Source organism: Pituophis catenifer, unplaced genomic scaffold (assembly GCF_029215685.1).
Source record: "Pituophis catenifer annectens isolate HBS135680 unplaced genomic scaffold, rPitCat1.0.hap2 SCAF_4, whole genome shotgun sequence".
In the NCBI taxonomy this organism is placed as follows: domain Eukaryota; kingdom Metazoa; phylum Chordata; class Lepidosauria; order Squamata; family Colubridae; genus Pituophis; species Pituophis catenifer.
The window spans coordinates 130,929,264-130,946,035 of record NW_027256884.1 but is presented as its reverse complement, the minus strand read 5'-3'; the positions used below and the strand labels follow the sequence as shown (position 1 = coordinate 130,946,035).

Genomic DNA, 16,772 nt, shown 5'->3' with positions numbered 1-16,772 from the left:
AAAACTAGAAGGAAGGGTGGGAGGAGGGAAGGAGGGAAGGAAGGAAGCTACAAGGGAGGGTGGAAGGGAAGGAAGGAAGGAAGGAAAGAAGGAAAGGAAGGAAGGAAAGAAAGAGAAGACCGATCCCCATGAAATGCCACATGTTTTTGCAGATGTGCAGATCTTTCTGGTGATCCTGCCCTTCAGGGTTGGTGGTGCAAGGCTTGGCCGCTGATGAGGCTGCTCTCCTTCCTCCCGCAGTGCTCGCTGTCCTCGGGGATCCTGAGAACCCGCCGATGAGAGAGAGAGAGAGGCATGATCTGAGCTGCTGGCCAGGAAGCCGCTGAGCGCCCCCAGAGCCATGGCGGAGGGGCCTTCGCTTGCCCTGGCCGAGTGGCTGCGAACTCTTCGCCTGGACCAGTACACCGAGGCCTTTGAGCAGAACCAGCTGAGATGCCTCCAGGACTGCCAGCACCTGACCGATGAGGCTCTCCTCCGCTTCGGCGTCCTGCTGCCCGGCCATCGCAAGCGCATCCTCTCCGGGTTGACGAAGGTTTTTGCCGAGTTGCCGTCTGTCTCCGGAGGTCCCCAGCTGCCCCCGAGGAGACCCATCCCCATGAAACGCCACATCTTCCGGACTTGCTCGAGTGCGGCTGCCTCCTTGCCAGAGCAAGAGGCCAGACGGGACTTGGCAGGACCAAGTAGCAAGGGGTCGCCCCTAGAACGGGGTTCAGAAGCCCCCGCTGGCCTCCCCTTTACTCCTCCCCCTATCCCTCCGAGGACCACTTGCCACCCTCCGGTCAAGTTCTCCGCTTCGTTCCCGGAACTCCTTGCGGATGCTTCCTTGGACCCAGGATTGGACCCTCCCCCGCAGATAGGTGGCGAGAGGCTCAGCCCCCCCTTTCCGGAGGAGGGGGCCAAGCCCCCTCTACCCCCTCTGCCCGCCAAACGCCACCAGCTGGAAAGCAAGCCGCCCGTCCCCGTGCGCCCCCCCACGCTGCCCCCCAGGGTGGTGGCCCAGAAAGCCAAGCCAAGGTAAGCTCACACACGTGTGTGCAACACAGGGAGGGGAGTGTGTAAGCGTGTGTTAGTACGTGTGCGACGAGAAACACTTCCCCGCGTCTCCAAGCAACAAGAGTTCCCTTAAAATAGGCTTTGCTTTCGGTCGGAAGGTGAGAAAAAGGAAAGTAACACTTGGATTATTTTGGTACGGTGTAGGCCCAATGCAGGTAGTCCTTGACTTATGACCACAACTGAGCCCAGAATTTCTGTTGTTCAGTGAGTTTTGCCCCATTAAGTTATTAAACGAATCACTGCGGTCATTAAATGAGCAGCATCCGTGTTCAAAATTCAGACGCTCGGCAACTGGCATGTACTTATGACAGTTCCAGTGTCCGGGGTGGGTGGTGGGTCACGTGATCCTCTTTTTGGGACCTTCTGGCAAGCAAAGTCAATGGGGGAAGCCGGATTCACTTAACAACCGTGTGACTAACTGAAGTATTGCAATGATTTGCTTATTTGCAAAAAAAGTTTGCAAAATGGGGCGTGACTCACTTAAAACCTAACTGCCTTGCTTACCAACGGAAATGTCAGGCTCAAATTGTGGTCATAAGTCAAGGATCACCTGCACGGCAGTAACCTAGGAGAGATTGAGTGGTGAGAAAAGTCAGGTTCTACACTTAGGCAAGAGAAACGAATGCCCAGGTGTAGTACAGGTGATACCTGATTCAACAGTAGTAACTGTGAGAGGGATCTTGGAGCCTGAGTGGACAATCACTTGTATTTGAGCCAGCCGTGGGCAGCAGCTCCCCCACCTGCCCCCTAACATTGGATGGCAGGATGCCAGCAAGGCATCAAGCCAAAGATGGCAAACCTGGCATCTAGCTTTAATTTGCTTTTGGGTCCAACTCAAGGTGTTAGTGGTCAGCATCAGAGCCTTCCAGGGCCTGGGGCTAAAACTAAGCCATCAGAGTTCTGGGCTGCATAAACAGAGGGATAGAATCAAGATCACGTGAATTGCTAATCAGTGGTGGGTTTCACAATTTTTTTACTACCCGTTCTGTGGGTGTGGCTTGGTGGGCGTGGCAGGTGAAGGTTACTGCAAAATCCCCATTTCCTCCCGATCAGCTGGGACTTGGGAGGCAGAGAATAGATGGTGTCAGGGCCAGTCAAAATTTTTACTCCTGGTTCTCCGAACTACTCAAAATTTCTGCTACCGGTTCTCCAGAACTGGTCAGAACCTGCTGAAAAACCCACCTCTGGTGCTCATACCACTTTATGATTTATTTATTTATTTATTTATTCAATTTATATGCCGCCCCTCTCCGAAGACCCCGGGCGGCTCCCAATACACTCAAAAAATCACTATAAAAACACTTAGAAATTAAAAACATTAAAAGACATTAAAACCCATTCACACCATTCATGGCCGGATCTCGTCAGATCTCGTCAGATAATGCCTTGGTAAGGCCACACTTGGAATCCTGCATCCATTTTTGGTCACCATAATATACAAAAAATGTTGAGACTCTGGAAAGAGTGCAGAGAAGAGCAACAAAGAGGATTAGTGGGGTGGAAGCTAAAACATATAAAGAACAGTTATTGGAATTGGGTATGTCTAGCTTAATGAAAAGAAGGACCTGGGGTGACATGATGGCAGTCTTCCAATATCTCAGGGGCTGCCCCAAAGAAGAGGGAGGCAAGCTCTTCTCCAAAGCCCCTGAAGGCAGGAGAAGAAGCAATGGGTGGAAACTCATCAAGGAGAGAAGCAACTGAGAACTAAGGAGAAATTTCCTGACAGTTAGAACAATTAACCAGTGGAACAGCTGGCCACCAGAAGTTGCGAATGCTCCATCACTGGAGGTTTTTAAGAAGATGTTGGACACCCATTTGTCTGAAATTGTGTAGGGTTTCCTGCCTAAGCAGGAGGCTGGACTAGAAGACCTCCAAGGTCCCTTCCAGCTCTGTTATTCTGAGATCTCCAGTCAACTTCTCTGCAACTCTTTCCCCAAGAAGCCTTTTGTGACCTTTTCTTGGGCTTCTTCCAATGAAAGAGGCAGTTCCTTGCCTTCTGGGCCTGTTAACCAGTTATTCTGCCTCCTTAATCCTCCTTGGCCTGACCTGAGATCCACCCCTAACTATCATAACAACCAGCTTTGCCAACCAACCCCGTTTTTTCTCAACCAGAAACGTTTGCAGAAGGAAATTTCTTCTTCTCTGGAACAAAAGTGCTGCCTCATGTTGTAATCACGCCCTGAACCAGAGGTGGTTGGCCAACCGTTGCAAGGAAAAAGGGCCAGGCACAGAAGTCCTTTCACTTATATTCCACCTTTATTCTTTTTATAAATAACTCCAGGTGGTGTTATTTATAAATTTATACTTAATACTCCTCCCTCCGGCTGTTTTCCCCACAACAACCTTCTGAGGTGGGCTGGGCTAAGACAGAGAGACTGGCCCAAAGTCTCCCAGCCGACGTTCGTGCCTAAGGCAGGACTAGAACTCACCGTCTCCTGGTGATTGGCCTAAAGTCTCCCAGCCGACTTTCGTGCCTAAGGCAGGACTAGAACTCACCGCCTCCTGGTGATTGGCCCAAAGTCTCCCAGCCGACTTTCGTGCCTGAGGCGGGACTAGAACTCACCGTCTCCTGGTGATTGGCCCAAAGTCTCCCAGCCGACGTTCGTGCCTAAGGCAGGACTAGAACTCACCGTCTCCTGGTGATTGGCCTAAAGTCTCCCAGCCGACGTTCGTGCCTAAGGCAGGACTAGAACTCACCGTCTCCTGGTGATTGGCCTAAAGTCTCCCAGCCGACTTTCGTGCTAAGGCAGGACTAGAACTCACCGCCTCCTGGTGATTGGCCCAAAGTCTCCCAGCCGACTTTCGTGCCTGAGGCGGGACTAGAACTCAACGTCTCCTCCTGATTGGCCCAAAGTCTCCCAGCTGACTTTCATGCCTAAGGCGGGACTAGAACTCACCGTCTCCTGGTGATTGGCCCAAAGTCTCCTAGCCGACTTTCGTGCTAAGGCAGGACTAGAACTCACCGTCTCCTGGTGATTGGCCCAAAGTCTCCTAGCCGACTTTTGTGCTAAGGCGGGACTAGAACTCACCGTCTCCTGGTGATTGGCCCAAAGTCTCCCAGCTGGCTTTCTTGCTAAGGCGGGACTAGAACTCACTGTCTCCTCCTGATTGGCCCAAAGTCTCCCAGCCGACTTTCGTGCTAAGTCGGGACTAGAACTCACCGTCTCCTGGTTTCTAGCCTGGTGCCTTAACCACCACTACACCAACATGGTTCCTTTCCAGAAGTGTCCAGGGTGTATTTGTGTGTGGGAGCATTGACGGAAGAGGCAGTTTGCTCGCTGTCACTGAGTCCTTTTCGCTGCCGGCGGAGAGCCGTACGGGATGGGGGACGATGGGGTTTGTGGTCTCCGCTTAGCAGCCAATGCCAAGCACAGAGGCGAATTTCTCTGTCCTTCTTGTAGGAGTTTACTGTGGTCTTCAAAACTTGAGGAAAAATGCTCTTTTTGGATTTCGGAGCAGATCCCTTCCAATTCTGTTATTATGTTAAGTTGGGCAGCCTTATATATATTTTCTCAGGAAATTAATAAATGAAGAAGTCTTAATTGTATTCCGGTAGTCCTTGACTTAAAACAGTCTGTTTAGTGACCGTCCAAAGTTACAACGGCACTGAAAAAAGTGACTTATGACATGTTTCGCCCTTACGACCATTGCAGTATCCCCGTGGTGACATGATTTACATCCAGACGCTTGGCACCTGACCCCTATTTATGACGGTCGCAGCATCCCGGGTGGGGGGGGGGGGTTGTCACTTGATTCCCTTTTGCGACCTTCTGACAAGCAACGGGGAAGCCAAGATTCACTTAACAACCCGTGACAAGAAAGGTCGTAAAATGCGGCAAAACTCACTTAACAAATGACTCACTTAGCAATGGAAATTCTGGGCTTGATTACGGTCGTAAGATGAGGACTTACACCAGAAAAAAAAAAAAGCTTTGCGTGACCAAGGGATGATTTGCCCTCTGGCAGCTGAAAAAAAAAATGAAGATAATTTCATTCTCATTTCATTCTTCCTCTGTGACCGTTTAAATCAGAGGTCTTCAAACTTGGCACCTTTAAGACTTGTGGACTTCAACTCCCAGAATTCTCCAGCCTTAAAGCTGCCAAGCACAGCTGGCTGGAGAATTCTGGGAGTTGAAGTCCACAAGTCTTAAAGCTGCCAAGCACAGCTGGCTGGAGAATTCTGGGAGTTGAAGTCCGCAAGTCTTAAAGCTGCCAAGCACAGCTGGCTGGAGAATTCTGGGAGTTGAAGTCCGCAAGTCTTAAAGCTGCCAAGCACAGCTGGCTGGAGAATTCTGGGAGTTGAAGTCCGCAAGTCTTAAAGCTGCCAAGCACAGCTGGCTGGAGAATTCTGGGAGTTGAAGTCCGCAAGTCTTAAAGCTGCCAAGCACAGCTGGCTGGAGAATTCTGGGAGTTGAAGTCCGCAAGTCTTAAAGCTGCCAAGCACAGCTGGCTGGAGAATTCTGGGAGTTGAAGTCCGCAAGTCTTAAAGCTGCCAAGCACAGCTGGCTGGAGAATTCTGGGAGTTGAAGTCCACAAGTCTTAAAGCTGCCAAGCACAGCTGGCTGGAGAATTCTGGGAGTTGAAGTCCACAAGTCTTAAAGCGGCCAAGTTTGAAGACCTCCGATTTAAATGAACATAATTGTTGGGCTCCCTTGTGGTCGTTCCCGTCATTCAAGGTCAGAAAAATAGACGCAGCCTGTTCCTTTTTCCCTAGAAAAGGTGCTGCAGAGTACAAGCAGAGGGCAGGCTCCACGTGGCCCCCTTAGAAACGTTGCAAAGGAGAAGACGTGGTTTCCTGGCCGGCCTTCTCTGGAAGCCCTCGAAATAGCAAGATTCAAAGAAAGATTCAAAAGTGCAAAGAAAGGGAAGATCTGTACAAACCACTCTGGCCAGGGAGGGAATTGGAAACCCCTGACTCAACTCTCATCTGCAAAAAAGGCCCATTTCCCGACTTCTGGTGGGCCCAGAAGACCCGAAAATCAGCTGGCCGGTGCACGCATGCACGCTGGAGCTGAGCTAGGGCAATACTCGTGTGCCCACAGATATGGCTCCACGTGCCACAGGTTTGCCATCATGGAACCATTTCAGACAAATGGCTCTCCAATGTCTTCTTGCAAACCTCCAGTGATGGAGCACCCATTCTAGGTTGAAAGAGTGCAGAGAAGAGCAACAAAGATGATTAGGGGACTGGAGACTAAAACATACAAACCACAGTTAAGAGAACTGTGTTATGTCTAGTCTAAGGAAGAGAAGGACTAGGGGTGACATGATGGCCTTCTTCCAATACTTGAGGGGTTGCCCCAAGGAAGAAGGGGGGGGGTCTACCCAGGGGTGAAATCCAAATTTTTTCCATACTGGTTGCTGTGGGTGTGGCAGGGGAAGGATATTGCAAAATCTCCATTCCCACCCCACTCAGAGGCCAGCCAGAGGTGGTATTTGCTGGTTATTTTTTATTTATTTTTTTATTTTTTATTTTATTAAATTTATATACTGCCCTACTCCTAAAGGACTCAGGGCGGTGAACAGGCACAAAATAAAATACATAAATACAAAAGTTAGAAACATAATTACAAACCAGATTAAATAATTTAGGTTCTCCGAACTACTCCAAATTTCCGTTACCAGTTCTCCAGAACCTGTTAGAACCTGCTGGATTTCACCCCTGGGTCCACCTATTCTCCAAAGCACCTGAAGTCAGGACAAGAAGCGATGGATGGGAACCCATCAAGGAGAACATTGTCAAAGAAACGTTTTTTTAAAAAACATCAAGAATAGAACATTTATATTATCTAATAGGGTCAAATAGGGAAATAGGTTCCAATTATTTTGGAAAGCACCAAAAAGTAAGATCAGGAACAATGGATGGAAACTCATCAAGGAGAGAAGCAACCTGGAATTAAAGGAGAAACTTCCTAACAGTGAAGACAATTAACCGGTGGAACAGCTTGCCACCAGAAGTTGTGAATGCTCCAACACTGGAAGTTTTATAAGAAGAGACTGGACAACCATTTGTCTCAAAATGGGATAACGTCTCACAAACGAAGGCGAATATACTGTCCCAGGATAATGTTGCAGGATCCAATCCGGGTCTAGGGTCTCCTGCTCGAGCAGGTGGGTGGACTAGAAGACCTCTGAGTTCCCTTCCAACTCTAGTAGTCTATGTTCTAGAGATATCACAGAACTGAGTCTCACAGTAGGATAAATGCAGAAGAGTTTGGTGTATGGTATGTGGGATTATTCTGCGATATTTTCCCAGCTCCACTTGCACAGTTCTCAACTTATGACCACAGTAGGAACCAGAAGCAAGATGGTTATTCAGTGAGACCCCCTCTAATTTTACGAGGTTTTTTCTCTTGGTTGTTAAGTGAACCATACAGTCATGAAACGAATCCGGCACCCCCCTCCCATTGACTTTGCTTGTTGGGGGCCCCCTGGGAAGGTCTCAAATGGTGATCAGGTGCCCCCCGGATGCTGCAACCGTTGTAAATACATGCCAGTTAGCCAAGTACCCAAATTTTGATCATGTGACTGTGAGGAATGCTACACCGGTCGTAAGTTTGAGGATCACTTGTCTTAGTGCTGTTGTAACTTTGAGCGGTCAGTAATGAGTGATTGTGAATCGAGGTCCACCCGTAATTTGGTATTTTTGGGGTCTCCCATCCAGGTGTTCACCACCGCTGTCCCTGCTTAGCTTCAGGTAGAATCAGGCAGGTGCTGCCACCTGCTGGCCCATCTTAACGTGACACCAAAAACCAGACTGTATTTAGGAGTCGGTTCAAAAATGAAATGAAAAAGGAACTCAGGTTTTCCACGCATGCTTTGCGGCGAATCTACTAAGATTATCATGCAAATGTAAGAGGAAAAACAAAGGAAGTAGCTTTCTAGCTGTTGTAGAGAGCGTGGAAGGGGAATTCAGCAAGCCGAGAGGATATCAGGCTGGGGATGATGGGTCTCCGCTGACGTGTGACAGTGAATCAATGTGAGTCTGCACGGGAAGGCAGTTTTATTCACGTTTTATTCAGAATTTTATTCAATTCAATTCAAATTGGCTTTCATCATAGAATTTCAGAAGCCAGATTGTTCTGAATCTCCTTTTTCTTATGATTCTTCTGAGAATTAGGGCAGGGTCTTTTTAAGCCGCTTCCGGATGTTATTGGTCTGTTGTGGAATTAAAATATGTTTACTCCCCCTATCAACCTAGTACAGATGTTGAGACTTTGGAAAAAGTGCAAAGAAACTTCCTGACAGTGAGGACAATTAACCAGTGGAACAGCTTGCCACCAGAAGTTGTGGGGGCTCCATCCCTGGAGGCTTTTAAGAAGTGACTGGATACCCACTTTTCTGAAATGGTATAGGCTCTATGGGGTTTCCTGCTTGAGCAGGGGGTTGGACTGCATGACCTCTGAGGTCCCTTCCAGCTCTATTCTGATTCTGAAATAAGTGACATGTGACTGCTTTTCACACCTATGAGCATTCCCCGTGGTTACACATGATCAAAATTCAGATACTTGAAACTGACTCATATTTATGACGGTTGCAGAGCTCCGGGGTCATGTGATCCCCTTCTGTGACCACCTGACAAGCAAAATCAATGGAGAAGCCAGATTTATGTAACTTTCTTAATGACTGCAGTGATTCTAGCTAGCTTCATAAATTGAGTTTTAAATTTGGAATTCTAAATTTTTGGTTTTTTTTAGTTAATTGGCCTTAAATGTAAATACTTTTAATAATTTTTAAAATTTAAATTGTGATATTTGAATTGTGTTTTTACCTGGCTGTACACCGCCCCGAGTCCTTCGGGAGAAGGGCAGTATAGAAATAAAATTATCCTTATCCTTATCCTTATTCACTTAACAACTGTAGAAAGACAGGTCATAAAATGGGGTACAGTTCACTTGACAAATGTTTCGCTTAGCAACAGAAATGTTGGGCTCAAAATCAAGGACTACCTGTCTGTCTGTCTACCTGTGTTTTATTTTACTTTTTACTTTTTATTTTACTTTTATTTTACTTCATTCAAACAGGGTCTCCTGGTTGAGCAGGGGTTGGACTAGAAGACCTCCAAGGTCCCTTCCGACTCTGTATTCTGTGCCCTACTTTTTTTATTTTACTTTACTTTTACTATCTTTTATTTCCCTTTTTATTCTTTTTTTTCAGACCCAGGAATGGTAAACTTAGAAAGTGGGAGAGAAACCGCAAAGATAAATACTGGTGTGAAACAACTGTGTTGTGTCTTCAGAAATGCTGAGCTGGTGGAGGCACCTCTGGCAGGGAGAAGGGAGGGGGAGGAGAATTGCACCCAGCAACACAACACAACACACACACACACACACACACACACACACACACGGGATTCTTGGCCTCTCGCTTATTCTCTCCTCCTTTTCCATGGTCTAAATGGCCTCCAAAGATCATGGATCTTTTTGTGGTCCCTTCCAAATCAACAAATCGTACCACTCCATGAATGACGGAATAACAGACCTGGAAGGGACCTTGGAGGTCTTCTAGTCCAACCCCCTGCTCAGGCAGGAGACCCTCTACCATTCCTTACAAGTGGCTGTCTAGTCTCTCCTTGAAAACCTCCAGTGATAGAGCATCCATAACTTTCTTGTGGCAAGCTGTTCCACTGATGAATTGTCCTCCCTGTCAGGAAATTCCTTCTCAGTTCCAGGTTGCTTCTCTCCTAGATTTGTTTCCACCTGTTGCTTCTTGTCCTGCCTTCAGGGGCTTTGGAGAATAGCTTGACTCCCTCTTCTGTGGGGCAGCCCCACAAATATTGGAAGTCTGCTATCATGTCTCCCCTCATGATCTGGGCCTGTGGATTCCCACTGCTAAGCAAGGCGGTTGTTAAAGGAGTTGAACCTTTTTGACAGAGTTGTTAAGCGAACCAGTGCAGTTGTTAAGCGAATCACATGGTTGTTAAGTGAATCTGGCTGAACCCCATTGATTTTTCTTGTGGGAAGTCGACTGGGGAGGTCAGAGATGGTGGATGTCCCTGGGAGGCTGCAATCATCATAAATACATGTCAGCTGCCAAGGGCTCAAAATTTGATCACGTGACCGTGAGGCTGTTCTCATGGTCGTAAGTGTGAGGACTGCCATTGTAATTTCGAACGGTCGCTAAATGAATGGTGCAACTCGAGGACAACCTACACCTGATTTTACCGCCTTTCTTTCCCACCGTTGTTAAGTGAATCGCTGCAGTCGTTAAGTGAGTAACACGATTGTTAAGTGAATCTGGCTTCCCCATTGATTTTGCTTGTCAGAAGGTCGCAAAAGGGGATCACGTGACCCCGGGACACTGCGACCGTCATAAATATGAGTCAGTGGCCAAGTGTCCGAATTTTGATCCTGTAATGATGCGGATTCTGTGACGGTCATAAGTGTGAGGACCGATCTTACATCACTTTTTTCAGTGCTGTTGTCACTTTGAACGGACACTAAATGAATGGTTGTACTTCAAGGACCCCTGAACAGATAGTCCTCGAGTTATGACCACAACTGAGTCTAAAATTCCTGTTGCTAAATGAAACATTGGTGAAGTGAGTTTTGTCTCATTTTACGACTTTCCTCGCCACCGTTGTTAAGTGAATCACGGCAGCTGTTAAGTTAGTAACCTGGTCGTTAAGTGAGTCTGGCTTCCCCGTTGACTCTGCTTGTTGGAAGGTCGCGAAAGGAGATTATGTGATCCCGGGATAGTGCAACTGTCATAAATGTGAGCCAATTGCCAAGCGGCCGAATTTGATCACGGGGATGCTGCAACGGTCGTAAGTGTGAAAAATGGTCCTAAGTCCTTCTTTTCAGTGCCGTTGTAACTTCCAACGGTCTCTCTAGGACAGTGTTTCTCAACCTTGGTAGCTTGAAGATGGGTGGACTTCAACTCCCAGAATCCCCCAGCCAGCAGCGCTGGCTGGGGGATTCTGGGAGTTGAAGTCCACCCATCTTCAAGCTTCCAAGGTTGAGAAACACTGGGCTGGGGGATTCTGGGAGTTGAAGTCCACCCATCTTCAAGCTACCAAGGTTGAGAAACACTGGGCTAGAGAATTCTGGGAGTTGAAGTCCACCCATCTTCAAGCTACCAAAGCTTTGCAGAGTTTGACTGTGCCGTTGTAACCTCAAACGGTCGCTAAATGAACCGTTGTAAATCCAGGACGACCTGTATTGAGTTTTTTTCCCCCCTCCCTTCTCAAGATGCGCTTTGTCTTTCCGAGTCCAGCCGGAGAAATTCAGCCTTCAAACCTTCGATTGTGCCATCCCCATCAATCCCTCCTTCCATTCAGGGCTGAATGGCTGTGATTCTCCCAGGCTTCTCCGTGCTGCGCCTGCCTGTTGCTTCCTCCCTTTGGGGGGGTCTCTGCAAGACCTCCCCCCTCCTCCCCAAAACAATCCAAGCCAAGCTTCTAGAGCGGGCAGTGGGGGGAAGTGAAGCTGCTTCAGTGAGCTCCCCTCCGCCCCCCCTTCCTCTTTCTGCCCCTTTTCAAAGTTCAGCCTTTGCAGGAAGCCTCTGTCACCAGGAAATGCCCCCCCCCACAACCCCGCCAGGGCCACAGCTGCGCATGCTCCTTCCTCCCCCGGCCCTGGTGAGCCTGCAGAAGCTGGACCCCTCCCGGCCCCCTCCCCAGAAGTTCTTGCCTTTCTGCTCCTTGCCTGCAGGACGCCAAGCAGAGCAGGCACCGAGGGGGGGCTTCTCTTGGCCCTGGCATTGCCAGCCTGCCAGGCGAAAGGGGGCTGCTGGATTTAGCCAACATTTGCCCAAGGAAACTGAAGAAAGAAAAGCCCCAGTCCGGGATCTGGCTCGGTTTGCGGGAGAAGCTGCTGGAGAAAGGTGGATGGAGAAAGTTTCTTTGCTGCCGCAGGGGATGGAGGGATGGAGGGATGGAGAGATGGAAGGCGGTGGGTGCTTTTTCTTGGAACTGAGTGATTGTCGTCTTTTTCTAACTTTGCTGGCTCTGGTTTTGTGTCTTTTGTCTTCTCTCCCTGGACTGGAAAAGGGTTTGGAGATCTTTCCGGGCACCTCTCGGAATGGACTTGGCTGTAAGGAGGGAGGGGAGAGAAGGATGGGGAGAGGAGAGGAGAGAGAGAAGAAAGAAGAGAGGAGAGGAGAGGGAAATGAAAGAAGGGGAAAGGAAAGGAAGAAGGAAACAAGATGAAGGAAGAGAAGGAAAGGGAAGGAGGAAGGAAAGAAAGAAGGAAGGAAAGAGAGGGAGAGAGGGAGGGAGGGAGGAGAAAGGAAAAGAGGTAAATGAGGAAGCCAAGAGAAGGGAAGGAAGGGTAGGGAGGGAGGAATGAATGAATGAACGAAGGAAGGAAGGGAGGGAGGGAAGGATGGAGGGAGGGAGGAAGAAGGAAAGGAGGTAAAAGAAGGGAAGGGAAGGGAAGGAAAGGAAAGGAAAATAAAAGAAGGGGAAAGGAAAGGAAGAAGGAAACAGGATGAATGAAGAGAAGGAAAGGGAAGGAGGAAGGAAAGAAAGAAAGAAGGAAGGAAGGAGAGGGAGGGAGGGAGGAGAAAGGAAAAGAGGTAAATGAAGAAGCCAAGAGAAAGGAAAGAAGGGTAGGGAGGGAGGAAGAAGGAAAGGAGGTAAAGGAAGGGAAGGGAAGGAAGAAAAAAAAAATGAGGTGGGGAAGAGAAAAGGAACAGAAGATAAAAGGAGGAGAAAGGCTAGGAAAGGAAAGGAAAGGAAAAGAAAGGAGGGAAGGTGGAGGAGAGGAAAAGGAAATGTTCTGCAGATTCAAGGGGCCGGGGTGTGTGTGTGGGGGTCTCTTGATCAACTGTCGCCCTCTAACTGGGTCTCCCTCCTTCCTGGCTTCCCTCAGTGGGGCTGCCCCCTCGGAGGAAGCTGACACGGCCCCTTTTGTGCTGCAGGGTCCACATTTGCTTCGGAGGGAGGCTGCCTGTCCCTCCCTCCCTCGGCTGTCTTGCTTGGAGGGTTTGTCCGGAGGGGGTCAGGGGTCAGTTGGGGGGGGTCTGGTCAGGACCAGAGGGGGCAATTTTGCAGGGCTTGAAGGATGCTTTAAAATAATTAAATAATGAGGATAAAGTTTAGATTGGTGGGGAAGAAATCCTGGGGCTGCTGGGAAAAAGAAGCCTAATCTGCTCCTGCTCCTGGAGGGCCTTGATTTACGACCACTGCTAAGTGAGATATTTGTTAAGTGAATTTTGCCCCATTTTATGTCCTTTCTTGCTACAGTCGCTAAGTGAATCTGCCTTCCCCATTGACTTTGTTCGTCACAAGGATGCAAAAGGGGATCCCATCATCCCAGGACACGGCAACCGTCATAAGTATGAGTCAGTGGCCAAGCGTCCGAATTTAGATCACGTAGTGATACTGCAGTGGTGTGAAAAATGGTTATAAGTCAGTTTTTCAGTGCCGTGGTAACTTTAAACGGTCACTAAACGAGCTGTTATAAGTTGAGGTTAACCTGTAGAGGTAGTCCTCGACTTACAACGGTTCATTTAGTGACCGAAGTTACAACACCACTGAAAGAACTGACATCCCCATTTTTCACACTTATGACCACGGCTGCATCCCCACCGTCACGTGATTTACATTCAGACGCTTGGCCACCGACTCACAGTTATGACGGTCACAGCATCCCAGGGTCACGTGATCCTTTTTTGCGACCACCTCACAAGCCAAGTCCATGGGGAAACCAGATTCACTTACTGACCGTGTTACTCCGGTGATTCACTTAAGAACTGTGACCAGAAAAGCTGTAAATTGGGGCAAAACTCATTTAACAAATGTCCCACTTAGCAATATTAATTCTGGGCTCAGTTGTGGTCTTAAGTCAAGGACTCCCTGTATCACATTTCAGCTTGTACGCCTTGAAGAGTTTGAATGTGCTGTTGTAACTTCAAATGGTCACTAAACGAATGCTTGTAAGTCAAGGACTATTTGTATTTTAAACAGAAAGTTTTTTTAAAAAATTAACTCGGCAAAGGTTAAAAGTCCAGCCTTTTTCATGAAGCTCTGACTTTTTTTAAAAAAAACATTTTGGGGTCATGTGATCCCCTTTTGTGACCTTTTGCGTTGCAAACAGAGTGAGTTGGAAAAAAGGAGGCGGATGATTCAGATCCCACCCCGGCTGTGATGATGCCGCTGCCTTTGCACCCCAAAACCCGGAAACACCACAAGCGCTTTCGTTTTGCTAAAACCCCCGTTTGCAAACAACCAAGGATTTCATGAATGGGCAATTAAAAAGGGCAGGCCAGGAAATGACAATCTCTGTTTTCATGGCCGGCCATTATCAGTGGGCACCAGGCTGGCGTCTGCAAGAGGTCACTTGCGTCCAGCCTCCTTCCGGCCAGGCTCTGCCCAGTGGCGCCAAGTGGGCAGATGAGTCTTTTTCTGGGAAGAGACAAGGATCCTTCTGGAGGGGGCTGAGAGAGGGGAGAAAACCCCGACTTCTCCCTGGGTCCTCTGGCCTCCCCTCCCTGGCAGATTTATTTCGACTGGAGTTTACAGTCGTAGCCAAAATTGTGGAAACCTTTTGGGAAAAGTGTATTTTTGAGGTTTGATGGCTCATAACACCACTTTTTTTTTTGGAGTTTTGAGATAATCCTATCTCAATCCTATTCTATAAGCCCAGACCTTCACCCAATTGAAAATCTATGGAGCCGACTAAAGAAACTGATTAGTCAGAAGTGACCCAGCAATCAAACCCAGTTAATAGAAGCCATCATCCAATCTTGGTTTCACATTATTAGAACAGCTGCAGAACTCAAAGACTTGGTTCCCTCCATGGGAAGACGTTGTAAGGCCGTAACTCGTGCTAAAGTTTAAACTCATGTTTAAAATCCTTTTAAATTGGGTTTTAAATGTTTTAGATAAATTGGATGTCTTAAATTTGTTTTTTGAGCCCAAATTATTTAATCTATTTTTAATAGTTTTTAACTTTTGTATGTTCTTTGTATTTTTATCTTGGCTGTTCACTTCCCTGAGTCCTCCGGGAGTAGGGCAGTATACAAATATGATAAAATAAATAAATAAATAAAATAAAGGGTACCCAACGAAGTATTAACTGACCTGGGAATTATTTTTATATATCTCTTTTTTTCTATGTGTTTCCCTTTTCTTCTTCATACTGTAACTGCTATTCTAATAGCAAATCCTCCATAAAAGTTATTGCATTACATCCTTGATTAAATTATCTGTCCATTGATATATAATTTTATGGTACTAGTGTAAAAAAAAAAAAGTGATGTTTTTAGCTAGTTTTAGAAAATACACTTTTCCCAAAAGTTTTCCACAGTTTTGGCCACGACTGTAAATTTTCAGACCTTTACTTATTCTTATAATGTTCCACAGTGCGTTTTCATTCCGGGTAGTCCTTGACTTACAACATTTCGCTTAGTGACTATTTGAAGTTGCAACGGCACTGAAAAAAATGACCCATGACGGGTCAGTGAGTAGCACAGTTGTTAAATGAATGTGGGTTTCTTTTCCGTTGACTTTACTGGTCAGAAGGTCGCAAAAGGAGATCATGTGACGGTCATAAATATGAATCAGTTGCCAAGCGTCTGAATTTCGATCACGAGAATGCTGCAATGGTCATAAGTGTGAAAAACTGTCATAAGTCACTTTTTTCAGTGCCGTCAGTCACTAAATGAACGGTTCTATCGTTTCCTCAAGGGTGGGCCCACTCCTAGACCCTTCCCCTAAATATTGCCACCTGATGGGTGCTAGGAAGGCTGTCTTTTCCTTGGCAACCCCTTCCCCGTGGACCATTCTGGGGACCCCTCCCCTTTTAGCCTTCAGCCAGACCTTGAAAAACTTTGGGTTTTCCCCAAAGGTTGGGAGAAAATCGGGTGATATTATTTATTTTTATTTATTTGTAAAATTTATTGACTCCCTCCAATCTCGCCAGGCGGTAACTCTAGTTGCAGCTTAGAAGTTTGACTTGGGATTAGGCCTTTGTTATTTTTAACAGTTTAATGTGTTTAGTTTTATAGTTTCACGGTGGTTTTATATAAACATTAAATTGGGAGCCGCCCAGAGCAAGATAAGCAGCTATATAAAGGTTTTAAGTAAATAAATAAAAGGGAAACAGATTCCACTTCTTCTAACTAGGTTTTCCTCTGTTCTCTGATTCAACGTTCTGAAGGTTTCCCAATCCCAGTTCCTATATAGAGGTAGTCCTCGATTTACGAGAATTCATTTAGTGACGGATCAAAGTTACAATGGTAGTGAAAAAGGTGATTTATGGCCGGTCCTTGCACTTACGGGCCATCCCAGCATCCTTAGGGCACTGATCAAAATTCGGGCACTTAGCAAACAGTGTCTATTTATGCTGGTTACATGTCACACAATCGTCTTTCCTGATTTTTTTCAGCTGGTTTCCAAATAAAGTTGGAAGGGACCTTGGAGGTCTTCTAGTCCAGCCCCCTGCTCAAGCAGGAAACCCTCTATCATTCCAGATAAATAATTGTCCAATCTCTTCCTAAAAACCTCCAGTCCAATCTCTTCCTAAAAACCTCCAATTGTCCAATCTCTTCCTAAAAACCTCCAGCACCCACAACTTCTGGTGGCAAACTGTTCCACTGGTTAATCATTCTCACTGCCAGGAAATTTCTCCTTAGTTCCAGGTTGCTTCTCTCCTGGATTAGTTTCCATCCATTGTTTCTTCTCCTGCCTTCAGGTGCTTTGTAGAATAATTTGACCCCCTCTTCTTTGGGGCAGCCCCTCAAATATTAGAGGATTGCTATCATGTCTCCCTTAG

General features: G+C 47.1%; 1 protein-coding gene across 1 annotated transcript in view; it reads left to right on the top strand.

The window, feature by feature from the left end:
* The first annotated feature begins 302 nt into the window (after positions 1 to 302).
* LOC139316849 (arf-GAP with Rho-GAP domain, ANK repeat and PH domain-containing protein 1-like) overlaps positions 303 to 16,772 on the top strand; it is a 30,861-nt gene continuing 14,391 nt past the window's right edge. Inside the window, exon 1 of the mRNA XM_070943688.1 lies at positions 303 to 1,014. Within this exon, the coding sequence (XP_070799789.1) occupies positions 341 to 1,014 (674 nt within the window). The 5' untranslated portion in view covers positions 303 to 340. The remainder of the gene's footprint in view (positions 1,015 to 16,772) is intronic.